At 40.0% G+C, this 14,116-nt stretch overlaps 1 protein-coding gene and 1 pseudogene across 1 annotated transcript in view; both read left to right on the top strand.

The window, feature by feature from the left end:
- Window positions 1-2,102: 2,102 nt before the first annotated feature.
- WDR35 (WD repeat domain 35) overlaps window positions 2,103-14,116 on the top strand; it is a 52,212-nt gene continuing 40,198 nt past the window's right edge. The window contains exons 1-4 of the mRNA XM_065928617.1: window positions 2,103-2,241; window positions 2,914-3,031; window positions 10,811-10,882; window positions 12,908-13,000. Of these exons, the coding sequence (XP_065784689.1) occupies window positions 2,218-2,241; window positions 2,914-3,031; window positions 10,811-10,882; window positions 12,908-13,000 (307 nt within the window). The 5' untranslated portion in view covers window positions 2,103-2,217. The remainder of the gene's footprint in view (window positions 2,242-2,913; window positions 3,032-10,810; window positions 10,883-12,907; window positions 13,001-14,116) is intronic.
- On the top strand, window positions 3,052-8,087 carry LOC136162754 (E3 ubiquitin-protein ligase RNFT1 pseudogene; annotated as a pseudogene).

Below are 14,116 nucleotides of genomic sequence, written 5' to 3'. Positions count from 1 at the left end.
AGTCCAGTATAGGGAGCCTGTGATCAGGTGCCAGAAAACATATAGGGATGTTATCTGGTGCTGAAAAAGATAACACATACATTTGAAAACAAGTGTGTATTATCCAAATATATTAAGTTTAGTAAGGATTTCTCAGGGAGACCTGTTTTGTGCATTTGGCTGGGCACGACTGGCCAAAAGGAACATCACAGGATATATAAAAATGGCCTTGGAAGCAGACAGGAATGTTGGAATGGAAAAAGCATATTGGCTTGCTTAAAGTGTGGGCACCAAAGGAAGACAATTTAAGACTGAAAGAAGGTCTGATTTTAGCTCCAGTTTAGATCTGACAGGAAAGGTACTAGGATTTATTGTCAATTTCTCAGTATGCTGAGTGAGACAACAGACTCAGGTCAAAGGATCTGAACATTATTTGCTGGGGATGGGGAAACAATTCAGGTGGGGAAATTAGATAAATTGGAAGGACTGATGCTGAAGCTCCAATACTTTGGCCATCTGGTGTGAAGAACCAACTCACTGGAAAAGATCCTGAAGCTGGAAAAGATTGGAGGCAGGAGAAGGGGATGACAGAGGATGAGATGGCTGGATGGCATCCTGACTTGATGGACATGAGTTTGAGCAAGCTCTGGGAGTTGGTGATGGACAGGGAAGCCTGGTGTGCTGCAGTCCATGGGGTCGCAGAGATTTGGATATGACTGAGTGACTGAACTGAACTGAAAGTACACAGTGTGTGTGTGTGCTGAGTTGGGGCCCACTTTGCAACGCCATGGACTGTAGCCCACCAGGTTCCTCTGTCCATGGAGTTTTGTTCCAGGCAAGAATACTGAAGCAGGTTGCCATTTGCTACTCCAGGGTATCTTCCCAATGGAGGGACTGAACTGAGTCTCTTGCATCTTCTTCACTGGCAGGCGGATTCTTTAGCACTGGGCTACCTGGAAGCCCCAAAATATAAAGTACACACTATATTATACAAATCAACAGTGGTTTCTGCATATATGGTAAAAGGTAAAACCAGAGATAAAAAATAGGTAAGACTAAGTAATTCCATGGCAGTTTCTGCCCTATGTCTAAAATTGTGGTGGTTCTGTAACTCTTCAAACGTTCAGAAAGGACAAGAATTGAAGAAAGAAATAGGGTAGAAAAAGAGTACAGAACAGTTGACCCTTAGCAAGAAAATAACAACACCTCAATTACTTAAAAATGGGAGGCTATGACTCAATGGTGATTATATGCTGTAATAGCTAAAGCTCACACAAATTCTTTTTTTTTTTAATTGAAGTATAGCAATTCAGTGTTGTGTTAGTTTCAAGTATATACATATTATTTTTATAAGTACCTTTAGGCTGCAATTACAGCTTAAATGGGCTTCCCTGGTGGCTCTTATGGTAAAGAATTCGTCTGCAATGCGGGAGACCTGGGTTTGATCCCCGAGTTGGGAAGATCCCTTGGAGAAGGGAAAAGTTACCCACTCCAGTATTCTTACCTGGAGAATTCCATGGAAAGAGGAGCCTGGCAGGTTACAGTCCATGGGGTCGCAAACCGCTTAAATGAGTTGTTTTAAAGTTCTAAAACAAACAGAATTAACAAAATCTCTCCTACCCTTAAGTTGCTCCAGGGGTCTCTAAACCCCAAAGGCACAAAGGAAGGTTTGCAAGGTCTGAAAAATTTGTCGGTACCTTCGTTTGACCAACGGGCGCCAGCCTACCAAATCCTGTAAAGTACTTTTCCTTTTCACAATGTTGGGACTTTGGGGCTTACACAACACCCCATCCTTACGACCTTATTTGAAAGGGCGCCCTTACTGAGCTGGTACTGAAACCTCGGTCGAGTTCCACCGCGACCGTCCGAGGTCGTGGCCGGTCCTCGGAGCCCGTCCGGACCGAGGACACCTGAGGCTACGAGGCAGGGAACTGACAGTCGCGGCGCCGGCTGGGTCCCTGGGCAGGAAAGCCCAGAAGCAAATCCACCAGGTCCAACCCGGGTTTGGGCCCGCGACAACAGCTCTACCAGCAACCCCGATGTCCGCGCAGGCGTACGACGCCCGGCGATGCGAGGACGACGCCGGAAGTGTCCCTTCGGCGCCCCGGATGCGACCGGGAGGCGGCGGTTGCCAGGGCGACGAGAGCTTCCAAGAGCCGCTGGTACTCGCGATCGTCAGGCTAGAAGTTTCCCGTGGCGGGCTTTGACTGCTGGGGTCGTCCTCTCGGGGTTTTCAGGATGTTCTTTTACTTGAGCAAGAAAGTGAGTTTCCCAGTGTTCGCCCTCGCTCCTCCTCCGGTTTCTCAATCTGCAGGCGATTCCGGCATTCTGCCCGAGAGGCTATGCGTAGTGATCAAGGCTTCGCCATCCCTTCTTCCACCTTCCGGCGCGGTCCAGCCTCGGACTTCCTCTTGCGGGTCCCTGAGCCCACACAGTCCTTGGCGGAGGCAGCCCCTCTCTCGCAAGATTTTCCCATTCCTGCCCCTGGTTAGGTCCTTTGGCGGAGGCCCGCAGGGCAGATCACTGTGTGCGTCCCTATCTTTCCCTACTTCACCTGTTGCTTATCAGATGATTTAAACTCTTTGGATCATCACGGGCCGCTGGGCAGGAGAAAAGTAATAAAAAGGTAGGCAAAGTGTGTGTGGAAAGGGAATAAGGATTGGAGATAGAGATTTATACCTCCGTTACCTCCCCTGCCTTTTAAAAATCCATCAGGTCACGCTCATTGGGTTTTTTTTTTTTTCCAGTCACTGCCCTTCTGAGGGCAGTTCTTTGTCTCTTTCCCAAATCTGCCCCGGGCAGTTCAAGGGACTATAATCATTTTCATAACGGTTCACATTTCTGCAAGACCGTTTCTTCTGCTGCCTTCATCTCCCGTAGACTCACTACCAACCCCTTCGTGAAAAGTTGTGAGTGGCTGTGGTTGCTTTTCAGGTTGCCGTGCCCAATAACGTGAAGCTGAAATGTGTATCTTGGAACAAGGACCAAGGATTCATAGCATGTGGTGGTGACGACGGATTACTGAAAGTTTTGAAATTGGAGACACAGACAGGTAAATGAATGCAAGCCCAGATGTTTGAACATAAGCGAAAATCATTTGTTCAGAGAGATTTGCTTATGGTGTTTGTCAGTATGCAATTCTAATTCTTTCAAAAGGAAAAAAACCCCCAACATTTTGGGGTGTTCTAGAATATTTTTGTAAGGAAGTTCAGAAAATATCCAATGTAAACCTCAGGCGGCTTTTGCTGAAATTATCGATGGCAAATGAAAATGAATGAAGAATGAAAGCTGTCATTATATTGTCTTGTGCTATGTGTGTTGATTGTGCTGTATTAGTAAGAGTCTAATAAAAATGACGTGAATCATCTTTTCTGTAAGGTCACAAAAATCTCACATTTTGGCAGCTTATTTACAGGCCTGTGTTGTCCTTTCTGGTTTTCAGATATGTTAATAATTATGCACCTAGTTCTCAAGAACAGAACATGGGATTTAAAAAAAGTTGTTTTATTAAGAAGTCTCTTGTGTTTTACAGCTTGATTTCTCTTTTTCTAGTTCTGTGGCATCATAGCACACAGTTTCACATTTCTTTGTTATCTAGTGTTGCTCTAGGTTGGAGAGCTAGATAATCCCTGATCCAAATAGGAGATCTGGATGAGGAGATTGGAATCGGAACCTTGGCACTGCTGTAAGCCTTCTGAATATATTTCAGCAAGTTTCTGAACATCTTTGATTTTAGTCCAATCTTTTGTAAAATGAGGGGTTGAACTAAGTAACATTTTGGATTTCTTACCAGCATTGCTTCTCAAGCTTTATCAGGTATAGGAATCAACTGCAGAGGTTGTTAAAATGGATTTCTGGACTTAGCCCTAGAGTAGAACTGGAATGGGGTCTGAGAATTTGCATTTGTAGTGATACTGGTGTTGCTGGTTCTCAGACGACACTTTGAGTAACACTGTTTTATAGCTTTGAAGTGATAGTTGTAAATATTATTGAGCACTTTCTGTATCTGGGGTGTTTAAACTTCACTGTCTAATTTGACCTCACAGTAATCTTGCAAGGTAGATATTTCAGATGAGACAACTGAGGGGCTGATCAATGAATAACCTGCCCAAGGTCACATGGGAAATAAGCGACACAGCTGAGATTTTAATAAAAGGAATAGAAAAGAATTTTACTTTAGCCAAATGGAGAACTGTAGCCGGGGAGGCAGCCTCTCAGATGATTCTGAGAAACTATTCCAAAGAAGATGGTTTTTAGCATGGTTTTATCTCTTGTCCGAACAAAGAATCTCAAACATGACAGGGAAGGTGCATTCTTTTGAGGAATTTATTTGCTTCCTATGCAGTGAGTCAGTGTGACTTTGGCTCCTGGGAAGGGAGCCTCATCGTTGAAGGAGTACTAGCATTGATGTCCCAGGAAGGGCGACATGGATCTCTGTCTTTAGAGTGGACATTCTTTACTTCTGGACAATGCATACTTTTCTCTGATGGTTAAAGCAGATATACAAGATAAGTTTGATAGCCTAAAAAACAGACTGTTCTAGTTAGCATGAAGTTTAAGTTAAATAATATATAAACCATTTTGACTTTCCCATACCGCAGTATGTGAAAATTTCTTCTGTCAAAACTTAGTTTGTCTCAATTTCAAGCCTCATTTTTTAACGGCCTAAGTAAAGAGAGAATAGTTGTTTTGATGTGCTAGATTAATTATATGAAATAAAAAGCAGATTTGGAAGGTAGAGAATTATGTACCAATTTGTATTTGTCTTTTGTTGCTTAGTGATTTAATCTCTCAATGCTTTAGCTTTCCTAACTGTCTTAAAGGAAAATAACTTTTGTCTCTGTTACATTTCTCAAATACTTAGAAGTATATGCACACATGTGCATGTACCTATACATATTTTTATTTTGCCTAAAATATGTATGAAGTTTTAGTTACATTAATAAATGGATTTATTATGCTTAATATTGAAGGCTTGTCAAGAAAAATTATTTCTTTTCCTTTTTTACACTTCTGATGAAATGTGGTTAGAATATTCTTTGAAATGTGTGAGAAAGATGAAAAATAGATTCTTGAATGATTGGAATATGGAGTTAATTGTTTTAAAATTTAATAATGAGTATAAATCATGTTGAAAGAGAAATATGAGAAATATGGCTGGATGAATCTTAAAAGGTCAGTCTATTGTATCACAACTATTATTATTAAATACGATAGTAATAAAGTTACTATTACTCCAGTAATCATCGCCAGATATTGATTGCTGAGTACATTTGAAGCACTGTGATATGCTGAAGATGTGGTTTTGTGAGTGCCATTTTGGTGTTTAGCTACAGGATAGCTAAATTATTATCATTCTTCCATATAGTATAACAGTCCTCTACATCAGTAGAATATCTACTATAGCATTATTTTAATGGCTGTTTAGTATTCCATTTTGTTGATATATATAATGGTTTATGTATCCAGTTTCAGTGTTGGATGTTTAGATGTATCCACATAGGTTATTTCCAACAGTGTCTTCATATCTAAAGATATTTGCTAAAGATGTTTCTTTGCATGAACCTTGAGTTACTTTCTAGTATACAGTTCTAGAGGTGGAATTTACTGGATCAAAGTTCATGTAGATTTATAAAGGTCATTCACATGTTTAGCCAGTTTACCTTCTAGAAAGCTTGCATTGCTTTGCATTCCCTGTAATGGTATTCCCAGTTTTCACTCTCTTACTTTAGAAGGAAAGGAACTATTAGAACTGATAGGACCAGTGTTTGCCCCCAGCTTTTTACCTCAGGTTAAGATGGGGAGGTGGGTAGTCTTTTCTCACAGACTGCCTTCCACAGGTTTTGCTGGAGCCCACCTCCTCTCACCTGCTCAGGGCCCTTATTCTTTTTTATTCTCTCTCTCTCTCTCCTTTGAGTATCAGTCTGCTTTCCCCCTCTTTTCTCTCCCTTGCCAGCCAGTTTCATGTTACAAAGCTAATGGGCAGCTTTTTTTTTTTTTTTTTTTTGTCCTTATGAACATTTGACTGGTTCTTGAATTGTTATTTTTTCAAGACAAAAAGAGAATTGCAATATTTTAAATTATTGTTATATTTATACACATCGCTATTCCCTCCTTTATTTACTTATACATTCTCAGTCTCTTTTACCAGATTCTCCTCTAACTGTTGGAATTCCTGAGAACTTGCTTCTGGGCTCTTTTCATTTTACATTCTCTTTAGACTTATTCTTTCATTCCCATGGCTTTAAATGCCCTCTGTGGAATGACGATTCCTAAATATATCTCTCCAGCCCAGTTCCGATTTATCAGACTTGGACATCTCCTCAAGAATCTTTCCACAGGCATCTCATACTGAACTCTTGACCTTCTCCTGTATATCTTCTCTCACTTGTCTCTGTTTCAGTAAATATCTTAAATTTCACCCATTTGCTCAAGCTAGAAGCCCACTTCTTCCCCCCTTCACATCACCTTCATCAACAACCCTGTGCTTCTGTCTCCAGAGTATCGAATCCGTCCTTCCCCTTTGTCCCCTTCCACTGCTCTAGTCCCAGCCACTATCATCTCACCTCGACTGGCTGAGAATCAGCTTCATGGCTTCTTGCCTCTTCCTCGTGTGATCTAAAAAAAAAAAAAAAAAAACCAAAAAAACTCCCAAAAGAACCAAGTCATGTCGTTTCCTTTCTAACAATCTTTAAAGGGACGCCAGCCTGGGCCAGAGTTGCTTGTGGTGGAATTTGAGGAGAAGGGCCCTGACTGGAGATGGCATCTTTTGCTTTTCCTGCCACTGCTGCAGAGGGCGCAGTTTATTCATCTTCACGAGAGGAAATATTGCCAGAAAGCAGGCATTTGGGTCAGAGAAGAAGAAGTGTTCCAAGACCGTCCAAACCACCTGTGTAGCCGTCTGCACAGCCCTTCAGGAACTGCAGGCAGTGGGAGTATCAGCTTTTTCATGTGCCCGTGCAGTGAGATTGACACGCGAAGCTTCCTGCCTTTGTTCTAGGGGTGTTCATAATCCAGACCAACTCCATACCTAAAGAATGTGCTGTGAACCCAGGCTCCAGAAACAGCAGATCAGGGACCCATAGCTGCACCCATGGATGTGTGCACGGTCACTTGTAGCCAGTCGTGCAGAGAAGCCAGGCAGCTGAGTGATTCTGCCCGGGAGTCTGTAGAGCCTATAGCAGCTCCTTCTCGGAATCCCACCATCTCTTCAGACGTTGCAAAAACGTCTTCCTCACATTTTGATCCTGCTTGTCAAACTCACTGTGCAACACGTAACGCGAATTTCTCTTGCAGTTGGGCTGCTGACCACTTTTATGAATGCAAAATGCAAAAACTGATGTTTATGAACGTCAGCCGGGTTTTCCTAAGATGAAAGTGCTCAGAGACTTACTGGGCTCGGTTCCTCGTGTTCTGAGCAGGGTCTTCTGTTTTCCTCTGTTCTCTCTCTCATTCTCAGTGACTTTATTACCATTAATCTTTGTAAATCTTTTGGATCTTTTGAGCTTGTGGGAGATACTTTGGATGGTTGGAATTGCTGATTTCATTCCGAAATTTCCCTCCATGGGTTTCAAATGCCTTCTTTTATTGATGCCTCCTTTCATCATGCTTTTCAAATCCAAGGGTTATTGATGCTTTGAGAAGAATTCTGTCAGTATTACCAGATGCTTGTTCCCATGCCAGTTTGGTTTGTTTATTGGCTGTGGGGAGTTTAGTAATGTAACTCAGTGGAGTCTTGAAATCTTGGTGGCTTTACTTGACCTCACTGAAAACTTCTGAGTTTTTTTTCTTTTGGATATCTGAGCTTTCACTTAGATTTTGTGAATATTTTCTGCATAATAAAGTTCTGGAGTTACTGCTAGCAAAAGACAGTATTCAGATGTGGAAGCTGTTTGTTCACTGTGTAAAGGAGAATTTAAAAAACTTGTTCTTGTGTGTCAGAATATGTTTTGTGAAGAGTCTACACTTGATGGTTTAACAAATAGAAAACATGTGTGCTATGCAGAATTTTGAATTCAGACCATGTAAGCCAATGGAAGGATGGAACTACTTCATCAAACTTTCAAATGTGTTGGGTCCTGCAAACCCTTAGAATCACATATCACTAAGTTTACTTGATTGTAGTGACTGTGACTATATGCATTAGAATGGATTTTCAGTGTTAAAAGTTAAGAAATATGTTTTTATGAAATGTTTTTAGAACTAGAATAAGGCTTAAGTGGGTAGTACATTTTTAGAGATTCAACGAGTGAGAGAACCCACTGTTAAAAAAACAAAGTTCAACCTAATGTGTATGTCAACAACATTTATTCTATCCTAATTGTTTGAGAGATGATTGTGAAGTTATATATGTGTATTCTTCTTCATGTTACCAAGACAGTTAGAACTGTCTAGATAGTTAGATAGTTAGAACCAATGGTTTTAGAGGAACTCAGATATTTTTTCCCTCTGAGATTGTTTTCAGAATAAAGAATATATTTCATAGTAATTTTAAGATACATGTTATCTGAAAGTAGAATTTTCTTCATCATCAACTTATAAAAATTCCCACTCTTACAAATTCCTTTTCATAAATTAGTATTTTCATACTAATCAATAGATTTTCATAAATTAGTACTTTTAAATGAATGTTTCAAATGGGGTATTTTACATGTGACTGTCAGATTTTCTGGGAGAAGGAAATGGCAACCCACTCCAGTACTCTTGCCTGGAAAATTCCATGGATGGAGGAGCCTGGTTGGCTACAGTCCATGGGGTTGCCAAGAGTCGGACATGACTGAGCAACTTCACTTTCTTTCTTTGTATAGTTCCTTTTGGAGGAGGAAATGGCAACCCATTCTAGTGTTCTTGCCTGGAGAATCCCATGGACGGAGGAGCCTGGTGGGCTACACTCTGTGGGGTTGCAAAGAGTCGGACACGACTAAGCAACTAATTCACACACACACACACACACACACACACACACACACACACACACACACATCATATTTTCTAAGTGAAGATTCATTTTACTGAGAAGACATTTTATATTACTATATTCTTCTCAGTACTATGATTAGTAATCCAAGAGAAAAAGTCACTTCAAATAATAAACAGCCTTTAAAGGCTTACATTGCACTTTGGATAACATAAAAACTTTTCATTGCTTCTTGCAAAGACTTCAAATTTTTTCCTGTGCCTATTACTTCTGCCTCATCTTATACCATTCTCCCCTTATTCAACCATATAGGCCTTCTTTCAGTTTACTAAAGGCTCTAAAATTCTACCCAGGGGCTATTGCATTTACTGCATCCTAGCCTGAAATATTTTCCCCCTTTCCGTAACTGACTTGGCTTTTTCCAGTTTATCCCTTGGTCTCAGTTTAGATACCATTTCTTCAGAGCTCCTTCCCTGGTTCTCCCTCCCTCCGATCTAAGTTAACTCCCCCTCTGTTTCCTATCTCTTATTATGCTTTTACTTTTCCCAGTTTATAATTTTATATATGATGGTGGTTTAGTTGCTAAATTGTGTCTGACTCTTGCGAACCTATGGACTGTAACTTGCCAGCTCCTCTGTCCATGGGATTCTCAAGGCAAGAATACAGAAGTGGGTTGCCATTTCCTTCTCCAGGGGATCTTGCTGATCCAGGAATTGAACCTCAGTCTCCTGCATTGTAGGCAGATTCTTTACCAACTGAGGTACAAAGGAAGCACAATTTTATATACATGCATATATATTTATGGGAGTGTGTGAGTGTCTACTTAATATCTGTCCCCTCAGTAGACTATATGGAGAAGGCAATGGCACCCCACTCCAGTACTCTTGCCTGGAAAATCCCATGGATGGAGGAGCCTGGTAGGCTGCAGTCCATGGGGTCGCTAAGAGTCGGACTCGACTAAGCGACTTCACTTTCACTTTTCGCTTTCCCCTCATTGGAGAAAGAAATGGCAGCCCGCTCCAGTGTTCTTGCCTGGAGAATCCCAGGGACGGCGGAGCCTGGTGGTCTGACGTCTATGGAGTCACACAGAGTCGGACACAACTGAAGTGACTTAGCAGCAGCAGCAGCAGTAGACTATAAGGTTTCTAGGGGGAAAGGCCTTTTTTTCATCATTTTGTATTCAGAACCTTCCACAGTGCATAGCAGAGTGTAGACATTCAATAAATGTTTGTTGAGTGAATGAATGAATGAATATAAGATTCTGAAAAATCAAATAAAAACTAGTTTCCCAAATCTTTGCTTTTTTTTTTTTTTTCATTTATTTTTATTAGTTGGAGGCTAATTACTTTACAATATTGTAGTGGTTTTTGTCATACATTGACATGAATCAGCCATGGATTTACATATATTCCCCATCCTGACCCCCCCTCCCACCTCCCTCTCTACCCGATCCCTCTGGGTCCTCCCAGTGCACCAGGCCCGAGCACTTGTCTCATGCATCCAACCTGGGCTGGTGATCTGTTTCACCATAGATAATATACATGTTTTGATGCTAAATCTTTGCTTTTTGATCTCTAGTATGCTTTTAGAGTTTTCAATCTAAAATCATAAATGCTCCTTTTTTGTTGTCTTTTGGGAAGGAATAAGTAGCAATAATAATTACTAATTATATTTAATATGCTAAGTAAAGTGTTCTTTTATACATTTTGCTTTATTTCACCAGAATAATATCTTGCAAGGGGGTACGTGTTTGTCCATGTTTCCATCATGAGAAAAATAGATCAGAATAAGGCATTCTTTAAAAAATGATTCTCATATTATTTTTGAATAGGAAAAAAAGCAAGAAATGTCAAAATCTTATAATCTGTCACTTTTGTATATTTGCCATAGTATGTTTTGTTTTTGTTTTTTCAGATGATACAAAATTGAGGGGTCTTGCAGCCCCTAGTAACCTTTCTATGAATCAGACTCTCGAAGGTCATAGTGGTGAGTCATGTAAATTTTTAAATCATATTTGAATAGTATTTTTAGGTATTTAGAACCACTTGTGTGTGTATGCTTAGTTGCTCAGCCGTGTCTGACTCTTTGCAGCCCCATGGATTGGAGCCTGTCAGGTTCCTCTGTCCATGCGATTTTTTAGGCAGGAATACTAGAGTGGTGCCATTTTCTTCACCAGGGAATCTTTCCGACCTCGGGCTCCAACCAGAGTCTCCTGGAGCCAAGGGGTCCAATGCACATTGCAGGTGGTTTCTTTACCCACTGAGCCATCGGGGAAGCCTTAGAAATGACTTGTGCATGCGTGCTAAGTCGCTTCAGTCATGTCCGACTCTTTGCAACCCCATGGTCTGTAGCCCACCAGGCTCCTCTGTCCATGGGATTCTCCAGGCAAGAATACTGGAGTGGGTTGCCATGCCCTTCTCCAAGAAATGACTTACTTAATGCAAAAATGTCATTGTTTAAGTGATGGTCTTATTTAAAATAATAATTTCTGTTTAGCCGTATTTATTCAAAAATGTCATCGTTTAAACAATGGTCTTATTTAAAGTAATCATTTGTTTAGTCATAATTTACATGGCCTAGAGTCATTCAACAACTTTGACATGATTAAATAGCATCTTCAATAGGTATGAAAAAAGTAGCTATTATTTTACATATTAAAAATACTATCTGTCTATGGATAGGATATCCTCCTTTTTAAGAGTCTGTTTTATGGTCTCAGATTAATATAGACTGAAGAGACATGACACCTGAATGTACTGGATGATGCTAGACTGGATCTTGAAATGAGAAAAGCAGCTATCTATCAAGGACATTATTTGGACATTTGATAAAACTTAAATGTGGACTGTGGGTTGGAGATAATAGTGTATGTGTTAAAATTTCTAATTTGTAAAACGGTTTTGAAAGAGAATGCCCTTGTTCTTAGGAAATATACAATAAAGTATTCAGAGATTAAAAAACTAAAAAAAAAAAAATTTGTTCATATAACCCAGAGGTTTAAGATATGCTCGAGAGTGTGTTACTAATAGAATAGAAAACAAGGTGAGGCGCAGGGGGAGAGATTCAGAGACATCTCTCTGACAAATACCAGCCCCTCAAAATAAAAAAACAAGTACTTAGTATGATGTCCTTTGGGCATCATAGTCCTTGGGAGTCAGGCAAATTGGGTAAATCTTACTTACATTTGTTTCTGTCACCAGATCTATGACAACTCTTATAGCTGATCCTAATTGGCCCCTTGGAAGGAAAGTTATGACCAACCTAGACAGCATATTAAAAAGCAGAGACATTACTTTGCCAACAAAGGTCCATATAGTCAAGGCTATGGTTTTTCCAGTGGTCATATATGGATGTGAGAGTTGGACTGTGAAGAAAGCTGAGCACCGAAGAATTGATGCTTTTGAACTGTGGTGTTGGAGAAGACTCCTGAGAGTCCCTTGGACTGCAAGGAGATCTAACCAGTCCATCCTGAGGGAGATCAGTCCTGCGTGTTCATTGGAAGGACTGATGCTAAAACTGAAACTCCAGTACTTTGGCCATCTCATGTGAAGAGCTGACTCATTGGAAAAGACCCTGATGCTGGGAGGGATTGGGGGCAGGAGGAGAAGGGAACGACAGAGTGAGATGACTGGATGGCATCACCGACTTGATGAACTTGAGTTTGAGTAAACTCCGGGAGTTGCTGATGGACAGGCAGGCCTGGCGTGCTGTGATTCATGGGGTTGCAGAGTCAGACATGACTGAGTGACTGAACTGAACTGAACTGAATTGGTCCCTTAGCTGGCATAAAATAGGAATAAACATGAAAATTAGTATTAGGCATTGTTGTAGAAACAGGTGATAATAGTAACTGTGTTCTGTGAACATTTTTGAGTAATATTAGACTGGTTAGTTGCCCAGAAATGGTACTGATTTTAACATACTCTCGGTATTATAAAAATATAAATTTGAAATTAATTGTAGCTTCTTTTTGTTTTTTTTAGTTTCTAAACTGTTTTTATACATTTTTAGGTTCTGTTCAAGTCGTAATATGGAATGAACAATATCAGAAGTTGACTACCAGTGACGAAAATGGGCTTATTATTGTTTGGATGTTATATAAAGGTATATTAGGACAGCTTATTTAATCTTCCACAGATTGGAGTTTGGATTACAGTAGTTGAACAGAGAAATAACATCTTTGAAATAGACCCTTTTTACCTAGCAGTAGGAGTTCATGGGGGTGATATTTCCAGATTTATGGATTCCTACTTTTACCTTTAACCTTATTTCTTTTGAACTGTGACCATGCATTAAGAAAGTGAATTATGTGACTGTTGGTTATCTTCAAACTGAGCTTAGACTCTTGGCAGAATAGCTTCTGCTTGAGATAGCTCTCTTTTTCAAGTTTCCAATAAGAATTCGTTTCTCTGTGGTCAGTGACTAGAGTTAGTTTAGTAGATAAAAACACGTTTATGAAGTCAAAAGCAATAATTCATTTCCCTTAATGAGTCAGTTAGCTTCCTTTTCCTTCATGGATATAGATTTTTATCTCAGCTCTGATTGCTGGCTCCCCATTTGTGCCTTTTGCCCAGAGTTGAAAGAGTCAGAGAAAGATTAATTTAGGTGTATCACTGTTACCAGAAAAATAACTCATAATACATGTTCTCTTGAGGCCTGTAGGCATCATCTTTGAATGAAAAGGATACCTTAGCTCGTGTGTGGTTTTAAAAATGCTTAGGGTATATACCTTTAAAAAATTCTTAATTAAAATATGCTGTAGTACACAAACTCATCTATTTATTTTTAAAGTTTATGTCTGTGTATATATGTGTAGGGAGTAGAATGTGAAAGTACACGATACACGAGATTAGAGTAGGTCTTCTCTGAGCCTCAGTCTTGATGGGTAATACCCTGTTCTGACTAGTTTTTCCATGTTACTTAATTACTTGCTTGGCTTTTGGCCAGAATTGTGTGTATGTGAATGTAATAAAGTCTTTTAAAGAACAAAAAGAAAACAAAATAGCCTTGTGATATGCCTTACATTTGATTATACCTTGAGACAAGTCACATCTCACCTCAACCCTATGTAGATAAATACAAGAACGTTTTTGTCACTCCGGTTTAGTGATGTTATATCACTAATGTGATGTGAACTTAAAATTTTTTTCAGTCTTCTAGTTTTTACACAATATGCTTACATTTAACATGCCTACAATTAATCATTGGAGAGTTTAGGCA

This window comes from Muntiacus reevesi, chromosome 3, assembly GCF_963930625.1.
Source record: "Muntiacus reevesi chromosome 3, mMunRee1.1, whole genome shotgun sequence".
NCBI lineage: Eukaryota > Metazoa > Chordata > Mammalia > Artiodactyla > Cervidae > Muntiacus > Muntiacus reevesi.
This window is presented reverse-complemented; position numbering and strand designations above follow the sequence as displayed.